The following is a 14332-nucleotide window of genomic DNA, read 5'->3' as shown; positions in this document are numbered from 1 at the left end:
AAAAGACTAAAAAGACCCAAAAGACTAAAAGACCCAAAAGACTAAAAAGACCCAAAAGACTAAAAATACCCAAAAGACCACAAAAAAACCAAAGACCCAAAATATTGAAAGGACCCCGATGACCCAAAATATCCTGAAGACCCTAAAAAAAAAACAAAGACCCCAAAAATCCCAAACACCGAAAAGACCCTGAAAACCTAAAATATTGAAAAGACAACGAAGACCCAAAAGACCTTGATGACCCAAAAGACCCCGAACACGGAAAAGACCCCAGAAACCCAATGGACCCCAAAGACCCAAAATACCCTGAAGACCAAAACACCCAAAAGACCAAAAAGATCCCGAAGACTGAAAAGACACCAAAGACCGAAAAGACCAAAAACACCTTGAAGACCGAAAAGACCCAGAATACTGAAAACACACCGAAGACCCAAAAGACCCTTAAAGGGGAACCCAAACGCAATTTTTTTTCTTCTGAAAAGCATTGACAATCATGAATCTAATTTGAAGGGGATTTTATTTTATTTTATTTGTGAATCACAAAGTGCCGAAAAAAGCCCTAGTGTCGATTTTCGAGTTTGCCAGTAACATCACATTGTGAACTCACTGTGATCCTGTTAGTCAGGCAGCTTAGCAGCATATTTATCGAAAATGGGGAACGGCTTGACAAAAGCGCCATTTTTATTTTGGTGGTTCATTAGACCATATACAACAGATTTAGGACCAGAGGCAAGAAATATAGTGTTCTTCACCTTTTTATTGGACAAAAACCAAGGACAAAAACCAATTATGTACATATTTTCAACAAGGAGGCTAACTTTTATTTCATTACATGCAGTGTTATTTGTAAAACTTATGCATGCCTGCATAATAAATCTTACGCTTCCATGTAATAATAATTAGTAATATAATACCGAGTGTTTATACAAATGTGTTATACTTGTGACTCGCGCACCTCTCATATATCTAACATGTACGCAACTACAAGGATGTAATGACAATATAGCTTTAGAACAGAACATGTTGTTCAAGGTAATTTGTCCAGCAATTTATGTATTTACGATTTTAGTCTAACTCCAATAGCTGATGATTTATTTGCATAAATGTATTGCTCGATATTATGCTGTGCGAGTCGTATTTGCGCAAAAGTCAAACACTGTATATGTCTTGCCTCCGGTCCTAATTCTATTGCATATGGTCCAATGAACCACTAAAATAAAAATGGTACTTTTGTAAAGTCGTTACCCCAAAAATTGCTAAGCTGCCTAACTATGGAGGCGACAGTACATGGAGACAGTGCATTCCGAGCTGCTCGGATTTTGATAATGATTGTGGATGTTGGAGGGAGCGGGGTGTGTGGGTTGGCCGTGGGTATTGTTAGCTAGGGTGATGGTTGTTGGGGGGATGGTGTGGGGTGATCGTGAGTATTGTTAGTTATGGCAATAGTTGATGGGGGATTGTGTAGGGGTGGTGAGGGGTAGTCGTGACTATTGTTGGCTAGGGTGATGGTTGTAGGGGGATTGTGAGGCATGGTGGAGGGGGGAGGGTGGGAGGCAGGAGGGAAGAGGTGAGTGTGGTTTGGTTGTGGGTATTGTTAGCTAGGGTGATGGTTGATGTTTGTTTGTTTTCTGGAAAATTGAGATGCCTCAAAAACCAAGGCCACCTAAGTTGAACAGAGAGCCAGCAATATTACCAAAGGAAATAATCAAGAAATCCAAGTCAAAGCAGTTGTATCAGCAGAAAATATCCTCAATAAGAGATGGCAGGAAATATGTTGGACGCTTGTAACAAGATTGCCCATAGGGTCGCCTGTAGGGCGGGTACTCTGCTAGTCTTTTGAATACAGCTGCACATAAAATATTTATACAAAACGTGTAGTTTCGCCCGAAGCACATCAACTATCAGAATTTGAAATGGTGGGCTGACAGGATGGACTAGCGGTACGCACACTCACCTGTAGGCTGTCTAGCCAAGTTTCGAATCCCGACCCAGCTATAAACTGTCATCCCGGTGTTTCACAGACAGGATGATTCATCAACGTGTGTGCCGTCCCTCAGATGGACGTTAAACTGGGCAACCTTTCTGCCGGCATTAGTTGGTGGACGTTAAATATTCCACGTTGTCCTTCGCGAAGAGCAAGCGTGGTCCTTAACAAATTACAAATTCCTGCCCTAATCTACAGAGGGCATTACATCAGCGGCATAGCCGTGCCCTTAGCTAATAATGCTACCCCGCAGCCTTGTGATGCGTACAAACGAAGAAGATTTCAAAAGGTCTTCCTCGAAATTTTACAAGCAACACAATAGGGATATACAAACAGTATCCATGTCAAGTGATGATGTCTGCATTAATGAGCAAATGTTTAGTCAATAGTAGTCTTTCAATAAAACCTTTCTCACCAACATGGAAAGCACCAGGATTATGTGTCGGTAACGCAAAACAATGTGGAATGGAACTGCATGGCATAAAATAGCAAATGCTCGAGAAATGTCTGGAGAGATTCGTTCTTCCCCACATGCCTAATTTGTCCAAGTCTCCCTCTATTTTGTCCTTTAACCGATCTGTTCATTGGTGTGTCCCCCCTCTATTTCTACTGTTACTTCCTGATCCGTACCAAGTTCTCGCTCTTCCACGAACCTCGACTCCGTATACAAATATAACAAGACCAAAAGTCTAACAGCGGCGTTACAGCCGGGATTGTAAAATATAATAAACCACAAACACACATGATTAGCTTTTTTAACAGTTGCTAATGCTGTTTATAACATTAAACAAAGAAATTTGAAGGAATCTCGACATCCATGAGGTAAGTTTTACTTACAGAACCGAGCGAAGATCTACTGTAATCTATATATCTCACAAGGTTTGGAGATGTGCTTATTTACCAAGCACCTAGCTAGTGCCTGCCAAGCCAGCCATTCCTTAACGGTTTTGAATTGAGTGCTTGCTCGAATGCTTAAACCAAATGGCCATCTCTCCACAAGAACCTTGGTAAATGAACACACCCAGTGTTCTTGAGACCCGACCATAGATCGACTGTAATCTATATACCCCAAAGAGGAATGACCCTTTCTGCAGCTCCTGGAGTGAGTGGGTGTAGGCCGACTTGTAAATGAAAATGTCGTTCGGTGGAGCAGCCGTCAAAATGACATCATAGACGTAATGACGCAACGGACACAAAACTGAAGCTTCTCTAATAAGTAGTACATGATATCTATCTATAATTCCAGTAATCTCTGTACGTTTGTACGTCTGTACGTCTGTACGTTTGTCTGTGACCGCTGTTTCTCGACAACTACCGGTCCGATATACTTGAAACTTGCCAGGTATATTGCTGGGGACCCGAGGATGTGCCTTTTCAAGGTTTGAAATTAATCGGACAAGTACTTACCGAGCTATGGCGATTTAGCCGTTCGCCGTTCGCTTTGCCGTTGCGAATGGACCAAACCATTCATGTAAATAGAGGGGGGGGGGGGGGTTCTGTGGTCGTTCGCTTTGGCTTTGCGAATGGACCAAACCATTCATGTAAATAGAGGGGGGGGTTCTGTGGTCGTTCGCTTTGGCTTTGCGAATGGACCAAACCATTCATGTAAATAGAGGGGGGGGGGGGTTCTGTGGTCGTTGCGAATGGACCAAACCATTCACATCGAATCATCGAATCACATCAAATGGACCAAACCGTTCGCTTTGGACCAAACCATTGCATGTAAATAGAGGGGGGGGTTCTGTGGTCGTTGCGAATGGACCAAACCATTTCATGTAAATAGAGGGGGGGGGGATATAATTTTAGATATATATATAGTACGGGCATTGGCAAGGAACGGGCACCCACGTACGGGCAATGCCCTAGTATTTTAAATTCCAGTAAGTTTGCAGTCACTACGAAGGGATTGGTGTTATGATTAAATTTACTATAATATTAACGTTACGTTGTCATTATTTCGAAAATGATATTACTATCAAAAAACCGAGGCGAATTCCTTACTTCCTCGGTTATTAATATTATTGCCGAACACCGCTCATCATTGATCATGACCCATACACCGCTTCAATCCATGAACCTTCCATTCATGACATTGGGATTAAAGTATTATGGTTATATTTACTATATTGTTATGAATTTTGGGTAGGGGGATATATAGATTCAGGTAGATCTGCATAGGTAGGTGCTCCGATGTCATGAAGAAGAAGAACCATTTCGATGTACAGTAAGTCAGGGATCTGTTTAGCCCGGTTTGTCGGATTACGTGTATATCTGTGATCATACAAGGATGATCGTGTGATAGGTAGAGTAGGGATTATGCTAATTCCCAGGTGTGCCAAACCTGTGATCATTCCGGTGTCCCGTATGGCAACACACAGAGACATGTAGGTTAGGAATCCCACCATTAAAAGCACCACACATACCATTTAATAAAACCTCACCAGAAGAACGGATCGGAAGCGGCCGCGCAGTATTACACCATGGCAATGAAACATCGAACAGGCAGGCCGAGAGCCACGCCCAGGACTCGTGATTGCCGGGGGAGGGGAGAGTAATAAGTAGGTGGCTGATTGGCAGAGTAAGGACGGTGAAGGACGTGCCACACTGATTGGCCACTGACCGATGGTACGACACCAAGGGCGCGAAGCGCTCGGCCAATGGGAAGGGAGGACGCGAGCAGAAGATTCGAGAGATCGAGAAGCGAGGCAGGGATTGGAGAAGAAGAGGGCTGACATCACGAGACGACCGGTAAAACGACTCGCTCGCCGGCATTTTGTCCTCTTCCTTTTGCCCTCTCGTGTTGGACTGCTCCCTTGCGTTTAGACATTCGGCTTGCCTTGGACTTTCTTCTTATCTTGCCCTCCGCCATTTGCTCTCTGACCCTGAAACCCTTGCTTGTTGGACGTTGGAAAGACGTTGGGAGCGCCGACGATTCTCTTACACGGCATTCACGCACGGGACCTCACAGGCAATCGCGCGGGGACGCGAGGCTTGCCGCGCAGCGGCGTATGTGGGCCCGGTGGAGCGCGAATGAGGGCACATCAAGGCCTAATTCCCGCCAAACGGAGCCGCGTCTGGACTGCACGCTTGGGGCCTGGACGACACGCTCGGACCTGACGAACCCTGACACACCTCAGCTAGATGGAGATAAGCCGCACCACAGAACATGATTCTTTTTTTGTATATATTCCCTCATACGTGTTTGAAGTCTGCATAGAGGAGCGCTCATTTGGGGTTTTAGATATCGTCGCGTTTCTTTGTATCGTGGTCCAGCAATAAAGCCGTGTTCATTTTTGTATGTAAAATCCGCCTTGATTTGAGTTTATTTTCAAAGGGTGAAGACGTCACCAAGGCCGACTAGGTAAGTCAGTATTCTTCATTCCGTCTCGCGTATCATATCATGCGTATGAATTATTCGTATCATATCATTCACCCTCAATTGGATAACGCCTTCATTAAGCTTGATTGCCATCCGTGGCGTACTCTCGGTGTCAACCGAGAGCCAGTCACAGGACAATATTATTATTCTTATTACGAAAACAATACCACTGAAACGATGAATGAATGAATGATCGTTTTAAGGCCATTTTCCCTGCTAGCGCAGGGGTTAGCCTTAGAAACGATACACCACTGTATTAAGAAACCTGGGCTTAATTTGTCCGAAGCGGTCGGAAGACGAGTCATAACTAGAGCAAGGCCTATACGCACCGGATTGTTGTAAGAGACGTAACGCCGATGCTTCCGATATTTGATGATCATTTTAATAATCGGTTTGTTTGTCTTTCACACTGAATGAAAAATGTAAAGGTAGAGCATGGCGATTGTGATATATGACAGGTTCCACAATATTTTTGGCCTGAACGGCATATAAATCAAAATGTGGAGTGTGGAGAGTCAGCTGCTGCACCGCCGTAATGACATCAAACGTAATCACATCACCGTCATGTGACCATATCCTCAGCTCTGATTGGTATACGTTTGAGGGGACATACATACATATATACAGACGGACAAACAGTGTTCTCGACGGCTTGCCCGATGGGCTACGCCATAAAAAACGATAAGTAAAGCTACCACAATTGTGATGCTATCAAACAGGAGGTGCACCCAACTCTACATACAAATGACCTAACGAAACAAGAGCAGTTCTCATACCGCTGTCGGATATCAGCTTCTCGCCAAGATCTTCATCCTCGCAATCCTCAATCTCACCCAACTCCTCCACAATGTCCAAGCTCTCTATCTCCTTTTCCAGCTCCTCCACATTTTCCACTTCCTTGCTCTCTGTTTCAATAGGAAAATGGTTAACGTTCACCCTTTTCCTCAAATAGTGAAACGAGAATTACACAGTGAAAGCTACGTGAATAGAAGCATTGCTCGTTCATGTAAATTTGTTTTAAACCTATATGATGAAAAAAATGCATTAAGGAACTGGCTACAAAACTATTTTCTGGTGACTATGGGCCTACATACAAACCTAGATCACGGCTCAAATGTGCCTTTTCGCTATCTTTAAACAAGATCGCTGGTACAAAAGCTTTCAGGTCCACGAGGTTCTCATAGAAGCTGCGTGTGTCATCGTCCTCCCAGATTCCGCCTTCAGCATCTGGATCTCCAGCACGTCCCGCCGCAAACACGTCAATACCAATGGACGGGTCTGCAAGGAGTGGTGGCGGCTAAATGTCACATCATGAATTATGAAAGACGGAAATGTGTACATCCACAGATTGATAGTGTTAAAGAGGACCTTGCTCACAATCTCACCCTCATGTGATGACTTGTCCTCCGGAAGGTCGGGCATGTTCTCATCCAGCAACTCGGCCAGAATCTGACAGTTAGCCAGCAATTTCTGGTAGGCCAATGTGAATTCCTCATGCTGTTTATGTCGATCTTCACTCAGCTCTCCTTTTGTGTGAAGGATCCTTCTGCCATTGACAATTTGAAAAAACCCATCTTAAAGCCAAAACATAATCTTATTGTGGCAAAGGTACCTAGGAACTTTTGCAGTGGGGTGCAGTAGTGAAAGGAGATGTATTTTTAAAGTGTAAGGTGTAAGGGGGCAGGAGGTATGGCATCAAAAGTCAGAGCTCTATTAGAATAAGCGTTACGCCTTGGTCCCCCGTCGGGGAAGTGATGTGAGTTGACAAAGTGGAAGACGCAGAAAACATGCTGTGATATGATATTTCGCTCACAAGGTTCAGACATACATGGAGGCGGCCATCTTGGATTTTGACGTGGCGACCCAATTTTCAATAGCGTTCTTCCTTATGCCTAGATACACCCACACACCAGATTAGAAGTTGGTACTTCGCTTATTTTTCAAGATATTCCGCTCACAAGGTTCAGACATACATGGCGGCGGCCATCTTGGATTTTGACGTGGCGACCCAATTTTCAATAGCCTTCTTCCTTATGCCTAGATACACCCAAACACCAGATTAGAAGTTGGTACTTCGCTTATTTTTCAAGATATTTCGCTCACAAGGTTCAGACATATATATGGTGGCGGCCATCTTGGATTTTGACGTGGCGACCCAATTTACAATATCGTTCTTCCTTATGCCGAGATACACCCACACACCAAATTAGAAGTTGGTACTTCACTTATTTTTCAAGATATTCATCTCACAAGGTTCAGACATACATGCCGGCGGCCATCTTGGATTTTGACGTGGCGACCCAATTTTAAACAGCGTTCTTGCTTGTGCCTAGATACACCCACACACCAGATTAGAAGTTGGTACTTCGCTTATTTTTCGAGATATTTCGCTCACAAGGTTCAGACATATATATGGTGGCGGCCATCTTGGATTTTGACGTGGCGACCCAATTTTCAATAGCGTTCTTCCTTATGCCTAGATACACCCACACACCAAATTAGAAGTTGGTACTTCGCTTGTTTTTCAAGATATTCATCTCACAAGGTTCAGACATACATGGCGGCAGCCATCTTGGATTTTGATGTGGCGACCCAATTTTCAATAGCGTTCTTCCTTGTGCCTAGATACACCCACACACCAAATTAGAAGTTGGTACTTCGCTTATTTTTCAAGATATTCAGCTCACAAGGTTCAGACATACATGGCATCAAACATACATGACGGTGGCCATATTGGATTTTGACGTGAGTTGCACCCACACACCAAATTCGAATGCGGTCCTTCGCTTACGCACGCACGCACGGACGGACACACGGACGGAGGGGAAAACCATAGTCCCCCTTTCGCTCCGCTGTGTGACGGGGGACAAAAAGAGGGGGGCAGGTTTGAAGTATGGAAATTACCAAGATGAGAGAGGAGGCTTCCCAAGGAAAGGAATAGGGGATGGATGGAGAGGTTGCAGATAGGGTTTTAGGAAAGTTGCAAGATCAAGATCAAGAGAGACAGACGTCACATCTATCCTAACTAAATGAATGTTTATGGCTTGTCAATGATCAATAAGATTCAACACAAGGTTAGGAAATATTCTACAATAGAAAACCTTACCCCACACAGTCTTGAGAAAAAGGACATGAGAAAGGTCTTTTCAACTCTTGCTTTGCATTTCTGAGCGCAATCTACGTTTGTTTTATTCGTGAACTTTACACAGATGTGATGGTAATCATACAAAGCCGGTGGGTCAATCAGAACGGTCCGTAGCTGACGAAAACTGGAGAAACTGACGATTTTGGAACAATCTTTGAGGAAAAATAGGCACTTAAACAGATGTTTTGGACGAAGTTAGCTCTGTGGTTGCATCAATAGGCGCCACCATTTTTGTCTGAATCTCGCTATTACCCTGCCATCAGTGTGCGGTCAAATTTGTTTGGTCGAGACAGTGTAAAAGTTTGTCCAAGTAGGTTTACTGCTAAACTGAAGGCTTTTGGAAGTGAAAACGAGACGATTTGTGTTCTGGAGTGTTCAAAGATATAATAAAATTGAAATAAATAAAAGTTAAAATGCTGTAGAAAAACCCCCCATTTAATCAGAATTTTACCGCTGCTGACGCACCATCTTCGACACCACCTTGTTTAAAACGTTACATTAGTTCTTCATGTCTGATGTTTGTGCACTTATGACGTTTTGGAATGATTTTAAATTTTCTTTGATTACCAGACAAACAGATTGAAGCAATTGCTTTATCGGGATTGCTCGTGCACACTCGGTATGAGATTCCATACAATTTGTCAAATCCAGAGCCAAAGTACTGCTAAACTGCAATTTCGTGTTCTGCAGTGTTCAAAATATAAAAAATTTATTGCAATCAAGTAGTTCCTCGATCGACAAACAGAATGACCAAATTGCTCAATCCATCTTTGTGCTACGTGCGCTGGATAATACATTTTAAAATCACATTCCATGAATGCCTTTGCGGGGGGAAATTAATTCTCCAAGTTCAAGGTATCATACGTATAAGGGAAGCACCATATTTAAACCACAAATATTACCTTCCAGATATACTGCAACAGCAAACATCTATGAAGTAGAAAAATTTGAGGTGAGAAGTTGGAAACAAAAATACTATGCAGAGATGTGCAACAGGTAGGATGTAACCCAGCTACATGAACGTCATCAAAACAGGATTCTGAAAGGTGCAATGTCTGGAATTTACAAAGTGAGATGTGGAAATTTAGCATTTACCGATTTTGTCGCTCCAGGTTCTGCAGGTCCCTGTGGTTCTTCCGGAGGTGCTTGGCCAGTGAAGAATAGTACTCACGAAGCAGCGCAGTGAACGGTTGCTGCTTTTCCAAGCCAAACAAATCACTTCTCGGCATACCGATGGTATATTTTTCATCGAGCATACGAGTCTTTTGTGGCATGATACCCGCGACCTCCTCGCCACAGTGGCGGCAAAAGCTGATGACCACCGAGATGTGCATGTGACCATCACGGTCAGCAGCGACAATGGCACGCAGCTGTTCATGCAGCAGCGATAACCCTTCTTTGTCCGTAAAAATCCCCAACGCAACAATATCTGCAATGAAGCGCAGATCGGTGCGCAATTTGGCCACATTGTGAGCCTTTTCCTCCCTCCGCTGTTCTAGATGCTTGCGCCAGGCTGCCAGCAATAACCCCGCAAACTCTGCATAGCGTCGATGGAATAGTGAGCAGAGATGCACCGCGCATGCCACGTCGGACGTCTTGAGCCGCGCTTCTACGAGTGCCGACACAGCTTCCGTGATGTACTTGCTCAGGTTAAGCACATTGAAATCAGTGGCGAGTGCATCCCTCTGCTGTTCAGTCAATGTGCGAAGCTTCCGCACAAATGCCGTGTTTTTCTTGAGGCTTGAATCCAAGCGGCTGAAGGACCCCTCCTCTGGGCGAGATTCATGGGCAGCCTGGTTAAGCACACGCTCCTTGACACGCCAGGTATAACGCTCCATGGATTCTCGCTGCAATTGCATTGCTTCTGCTAACTCCCTGCCAAACACAATCGCCATACAATTCAGCATTTTTAAGAAAAAAAAAAAAAAAAAAACAATAAACATCTTAACCTCCAGTCCTTGATGACTTGGACACTTTTGACAGATCAGTTTGACATGCCTTCATTAGGTTTGATCAGTTTGACATGCCTTCATTAGGTTTGATCAGTTTGACATGCCTTCATTAGGTTTGATCAGTTTGACATGCCTTCATTAGGTTTGATCAGTTTGACATGCCCCTCCCGCAGTGGGAGACGGGGTTTTGCAAGTGTGTGTGTGTGTGTGTGTGTGTGTGTGTGTGTGTGTGTGTGTGTGTGTGTGTGTGTGTGTGTGTGTGTGTCATGTGTGTAGATGTGTCAGTGTATGTCAGTAGGGCAGGTCATACTCAGGTGCCAAAATGTATCTGAAGGAAATCCTAACATGAGGGGTGTCTATATTATGTGTTTTTTTATGGGGAATTCAAATATGAGTTTATTTTTTGGATAGGATAACTCTAACCTACATCAATTTGTATTTCTAAATTGCCAATTTTACCCTTTCAAACACCTTTATAAGATATTAAAAGATATAAGGGAAATCATTCATATTGACACAGCCAAATCAAATGTACATATTTATTAACAGGTGAACTGCATGTATATCACTGGTTACAATTACAAAGATCAATCTCCTTACTTCTTGAACTTTACCAGGTTGCACAAGTCCTGCTTTGACTCATTCTTGGACATCAGCCTCCTGCTGGTCTCCTGAGCCCTGATGCCTTCATCCCTCTTTTCCTGTGAGAAGTACTTATCAGAAGCCTCAGTCACCATTTTAACAACCCTCTCAATGCTTTGTGTGTGGCAAGGCCAGTTGAGCACCTCCATGGGGGTGTTGATGAAGTTCTTCACCTCCGAGGTGCTTAGGGAGCAGGTGAGAGGTGGCTCTGACACACCTTCTGACCAGCTGATCAAGTTACCAATGCTGGAAGCATCACAGTTGATGTCAGGTGTCTTTCTGGTCCTGACAGAGGAGTCCCCCAGCTGAGTGTCTGGGTCCCCCTCTCCCCTGATGGCCAGGATTCTCTCCACCCCCTCAGTCCTCTCCTTCTGATCCTCAGAGCACAGCAGTGTTTGGAGGATGGCTTCACTGTGGGCATACCAAGCAGATCTTCTCACAGTCGGCATCACAAGGTCCAGCACCTCCTTCCTCTAGGACATGAGGCAGTCCAGTTGAAACAAGATGTGCCTAGGCCCTTCGATCCAGGAGTGCTTGACTTTCACGTTGAACCAACATGGATAATACACTCCAATGATGAATTCCACAATGAATTGCAGATTCTTCCGGTTCTTTCCTTTCAGTCCATGCTTTGACACCCAGAGCCTGAGAAGTCTGTTCGCTGTGGTGAGCCAGCGGCTGTGGTTTACTGGTCCAGTCTCCAACAGAGCCAGCCTTGCAGGAAGCACTCCATCCCTGATTGCACAGACAATTTTATAGCCATAGTGTTGATCAGTTGAGAGATCTTCAATGGCCTTGTCAGACAGCTTGATCAGTGGAGGGCCAACAAAGATCCGGGTGAAGTTTGGATTGATATCCAAGTCTGTAGCAGAAGCAAGGAGCTTTCCTATTGGCCCAGAAAATGTGTTGTCTGACAGAGTAGGGCCATCAAGGTGAACAATGAGATGGTGCAGGGGAAGTTCACCAGTGTGCAGGTTGCACACCAACCAGACCAGCTTTCTCCCCAGGTGCAGCTCCAGCTTCCGCATTACTCCGCTTTCACACCAGTGTTGACATTTGTTGAGTCTCCTCCATTGGCCCACAAGGTCTTATCAAAACCCCTCTCTTTCAGCCAGGCAAACAGGACCTTAGCAATCTGCTCCGCATGTGACTCCTCTTTAGTTGCTTTCTCTGGGGTAAAGTGGAACAGATAGTAGCTACCAGGCTCACTAACAACACTATAGTGTTCTTCCTTGATCTTTGCAGGAAAAGATTGGTCACTGCCCTCAGCTTCCATCATCACATTGGTCAGGTCAATCCGCCCATCAAAGAGGATGCAGGAGATCCCCCCCCTCCTCCCTGCACTTCTCATCAAACTCTTCCCCCAGCTCTGTCATCAACTTCTCCTGTGCTCTATTGACCTTGTTCTTATCAATCACTTTACTTGTATTGTCTTCTGTGATGATTCCTGCATCAATCAGAGCTGCAGTTGCTATCGCTGCAGTTGGCCTCAGCCCTATGCCATACCTTACACTAGCAAGGGCAATGTTTGGAATCTCATCATAGTTTTTCTGGACCTTTGCTGAAGCAAAGGCCTTTGCTTTGCTTTGCCTTTGCTTTGCTGAAGCATTGCCATACTATGTCAGTGGGTGTCATGCATGGAAGTGTGTGTGTGTGTGTCTGTGTGTGTGTGTGTGTGTGTGTGTGTGTGTGTGTGTGTGTGTGTGTGTGTGTGTGTGTGTGTGCACGAGTCCGTCCAGGCCTTGACATTTTTACCATTTGAACTTTTTAAATCATATTTTCAACAAACCTTTATTATGAGAATATAGAGAAGACAAATTTTTAACTGGGGCAAAATATCAATGGGCAAAGTCACAGTAAGTACAAATAGTCCGTGGGCCGAGTAGGGTTTACATGCACCCCCCCCCCCCCCCCACAACTTAACTTCCCGGGTATGTCCATGTACCCCCCACCCTAGGGGTTAGGAAAAACCATGTTAACAGAAAAAAAACTCATTCCCAAGGTACCTCCCACGCATATTTTGATGTTACCCCCCCTGTTTCAGTGATTTCCGAAAATTAGGGGTAGGCGAAATTCAAATGGCCAGAACTTTTTACCTCGTCATCCTATGGTTGCATATGACCCCTCAAAATGTTTGTCCTGGGACACTCTTTGCAATGATATGTGTTATATGCAAATGTGGTCACTAATGAGGTCACCAGAGGTCAAACTATGAGGCAATGAGTTTTTTTTCTGTTAACATGGTTTTTCCTAACCCCTAGGGTGGGGGGTACATGGACATACCCGGGAAGTTAAGTTGTGGGGGGGGGGGGGGGGGTGCATGTAAACCCTACTCAGCCCACGGACTAAAACAGCCGTTATTAGTCCATCTGCTGCGATTGGCCTCACCCTGTTTCTTTCTAGGATTTAAACCATTTATGCGACTTCAGTAGGCCTGGTGTTGGCTTAGCGGTTAGGGTGACGCCTTGGGATCCTAGGATCCTGGGTTCGAATCCCGGTCGATCGCTGAATTAACACCAAGGGGGTTGACTCAGCCTGTCATCTTTCCGGGGTCGGCAAATTGAGTACCAGTTCACTGTTAATTCCCTGTGTGTCGCAAAAGGTGACTAACAGGGTTGGTGGCAGGAAGGGCATCCGGCCATAAAACATTGCTTCAAAAATGGGACCACTGTGCCAAAAAAAGGCCAACCCCTGCTCTGTGGGGAAAAATGGCCTCTAAAGGTGGCCTCTTCTTCTTCTGCCGCTGCGCATCATGAGCCAGGTTTTGTAATAGCTACTGTGTTTCTATATTTTGTCCACTTGCATTTTGGGATGCTTTCTCAGTCACCATTTGAGCTTTGGTCATAAAATTTTCAACAAACCTTTATTATGAGAATATGGAGAACAGCAATTAATAAATTCTCATTTTTAAGCTGTTGTTTTCATCTTGTTTAGTTTGAGTGCAAAGTGGGCACTGCATTTGAAGGGCTTTGCATTTGAAGATGTTTTCCAGTTGCTTACTTTATTAACCTCAGTGGTAAAACTTGGCATTATATGTATGATAGCCTGTCTAGGAGGAATAAAAATCAGTATGTCAAATCAAAGCATAATGGCCCTTTTCTACAATTCACCAGCAATATGTTGCTGCATTAATGTAACACAATGACCACAGAACGATGCAATTGATGCTCTATTTGCAAAAAGGGGAACTGTCAAATCCATCCAAGAAGGTGAATAAAACATAAACAATG

At 44.4% G+C, this 14332-nt stretch overlaps 1 protein-coding gene across 1 annotated transcript in view; it reads right to left on the bottom strand.

Annotated features, from left to right (window-relative positions):
* The window catches only part of UPF2 (UPF2 regulator of nonsense mediated mRNA decay), a 105642-nt gene that overhangs the window by 69203 nt on the left and 22107 nt on the right, over positions 1-14332 (bottom strand). The window contains 4 exon segments of the mRNA XM_068135749.2: positions 6140-6268; positions 6462-6641; positions 6749-6909; positions 9604-10383. Of these exon segments, the coding sequence (XP_067991850.1) occupies positions 6140-6268; positions 6462-6641; positions 6749-6909; positions 9604-10383 (1250 nt within the window).

This window comes from Myxine glutinosa, chromosome 1 (assembly GCF_964187855.1).
Source record: "Myxine glutinosa chromosome 1, kmMyxGlut1.1, whole genome shotgun sequence".
NCBI lineage: Eukaryota > Metazoa > Chordata > Myxini > Myxiniformes > Myxinidae > Myxine > Myxine glutinosa.
The sequence above is the reverse complement of the archived record's forward strand: the minus strand, read 5'-3'. Positions and strand labels throughout refer to the sequence as shown.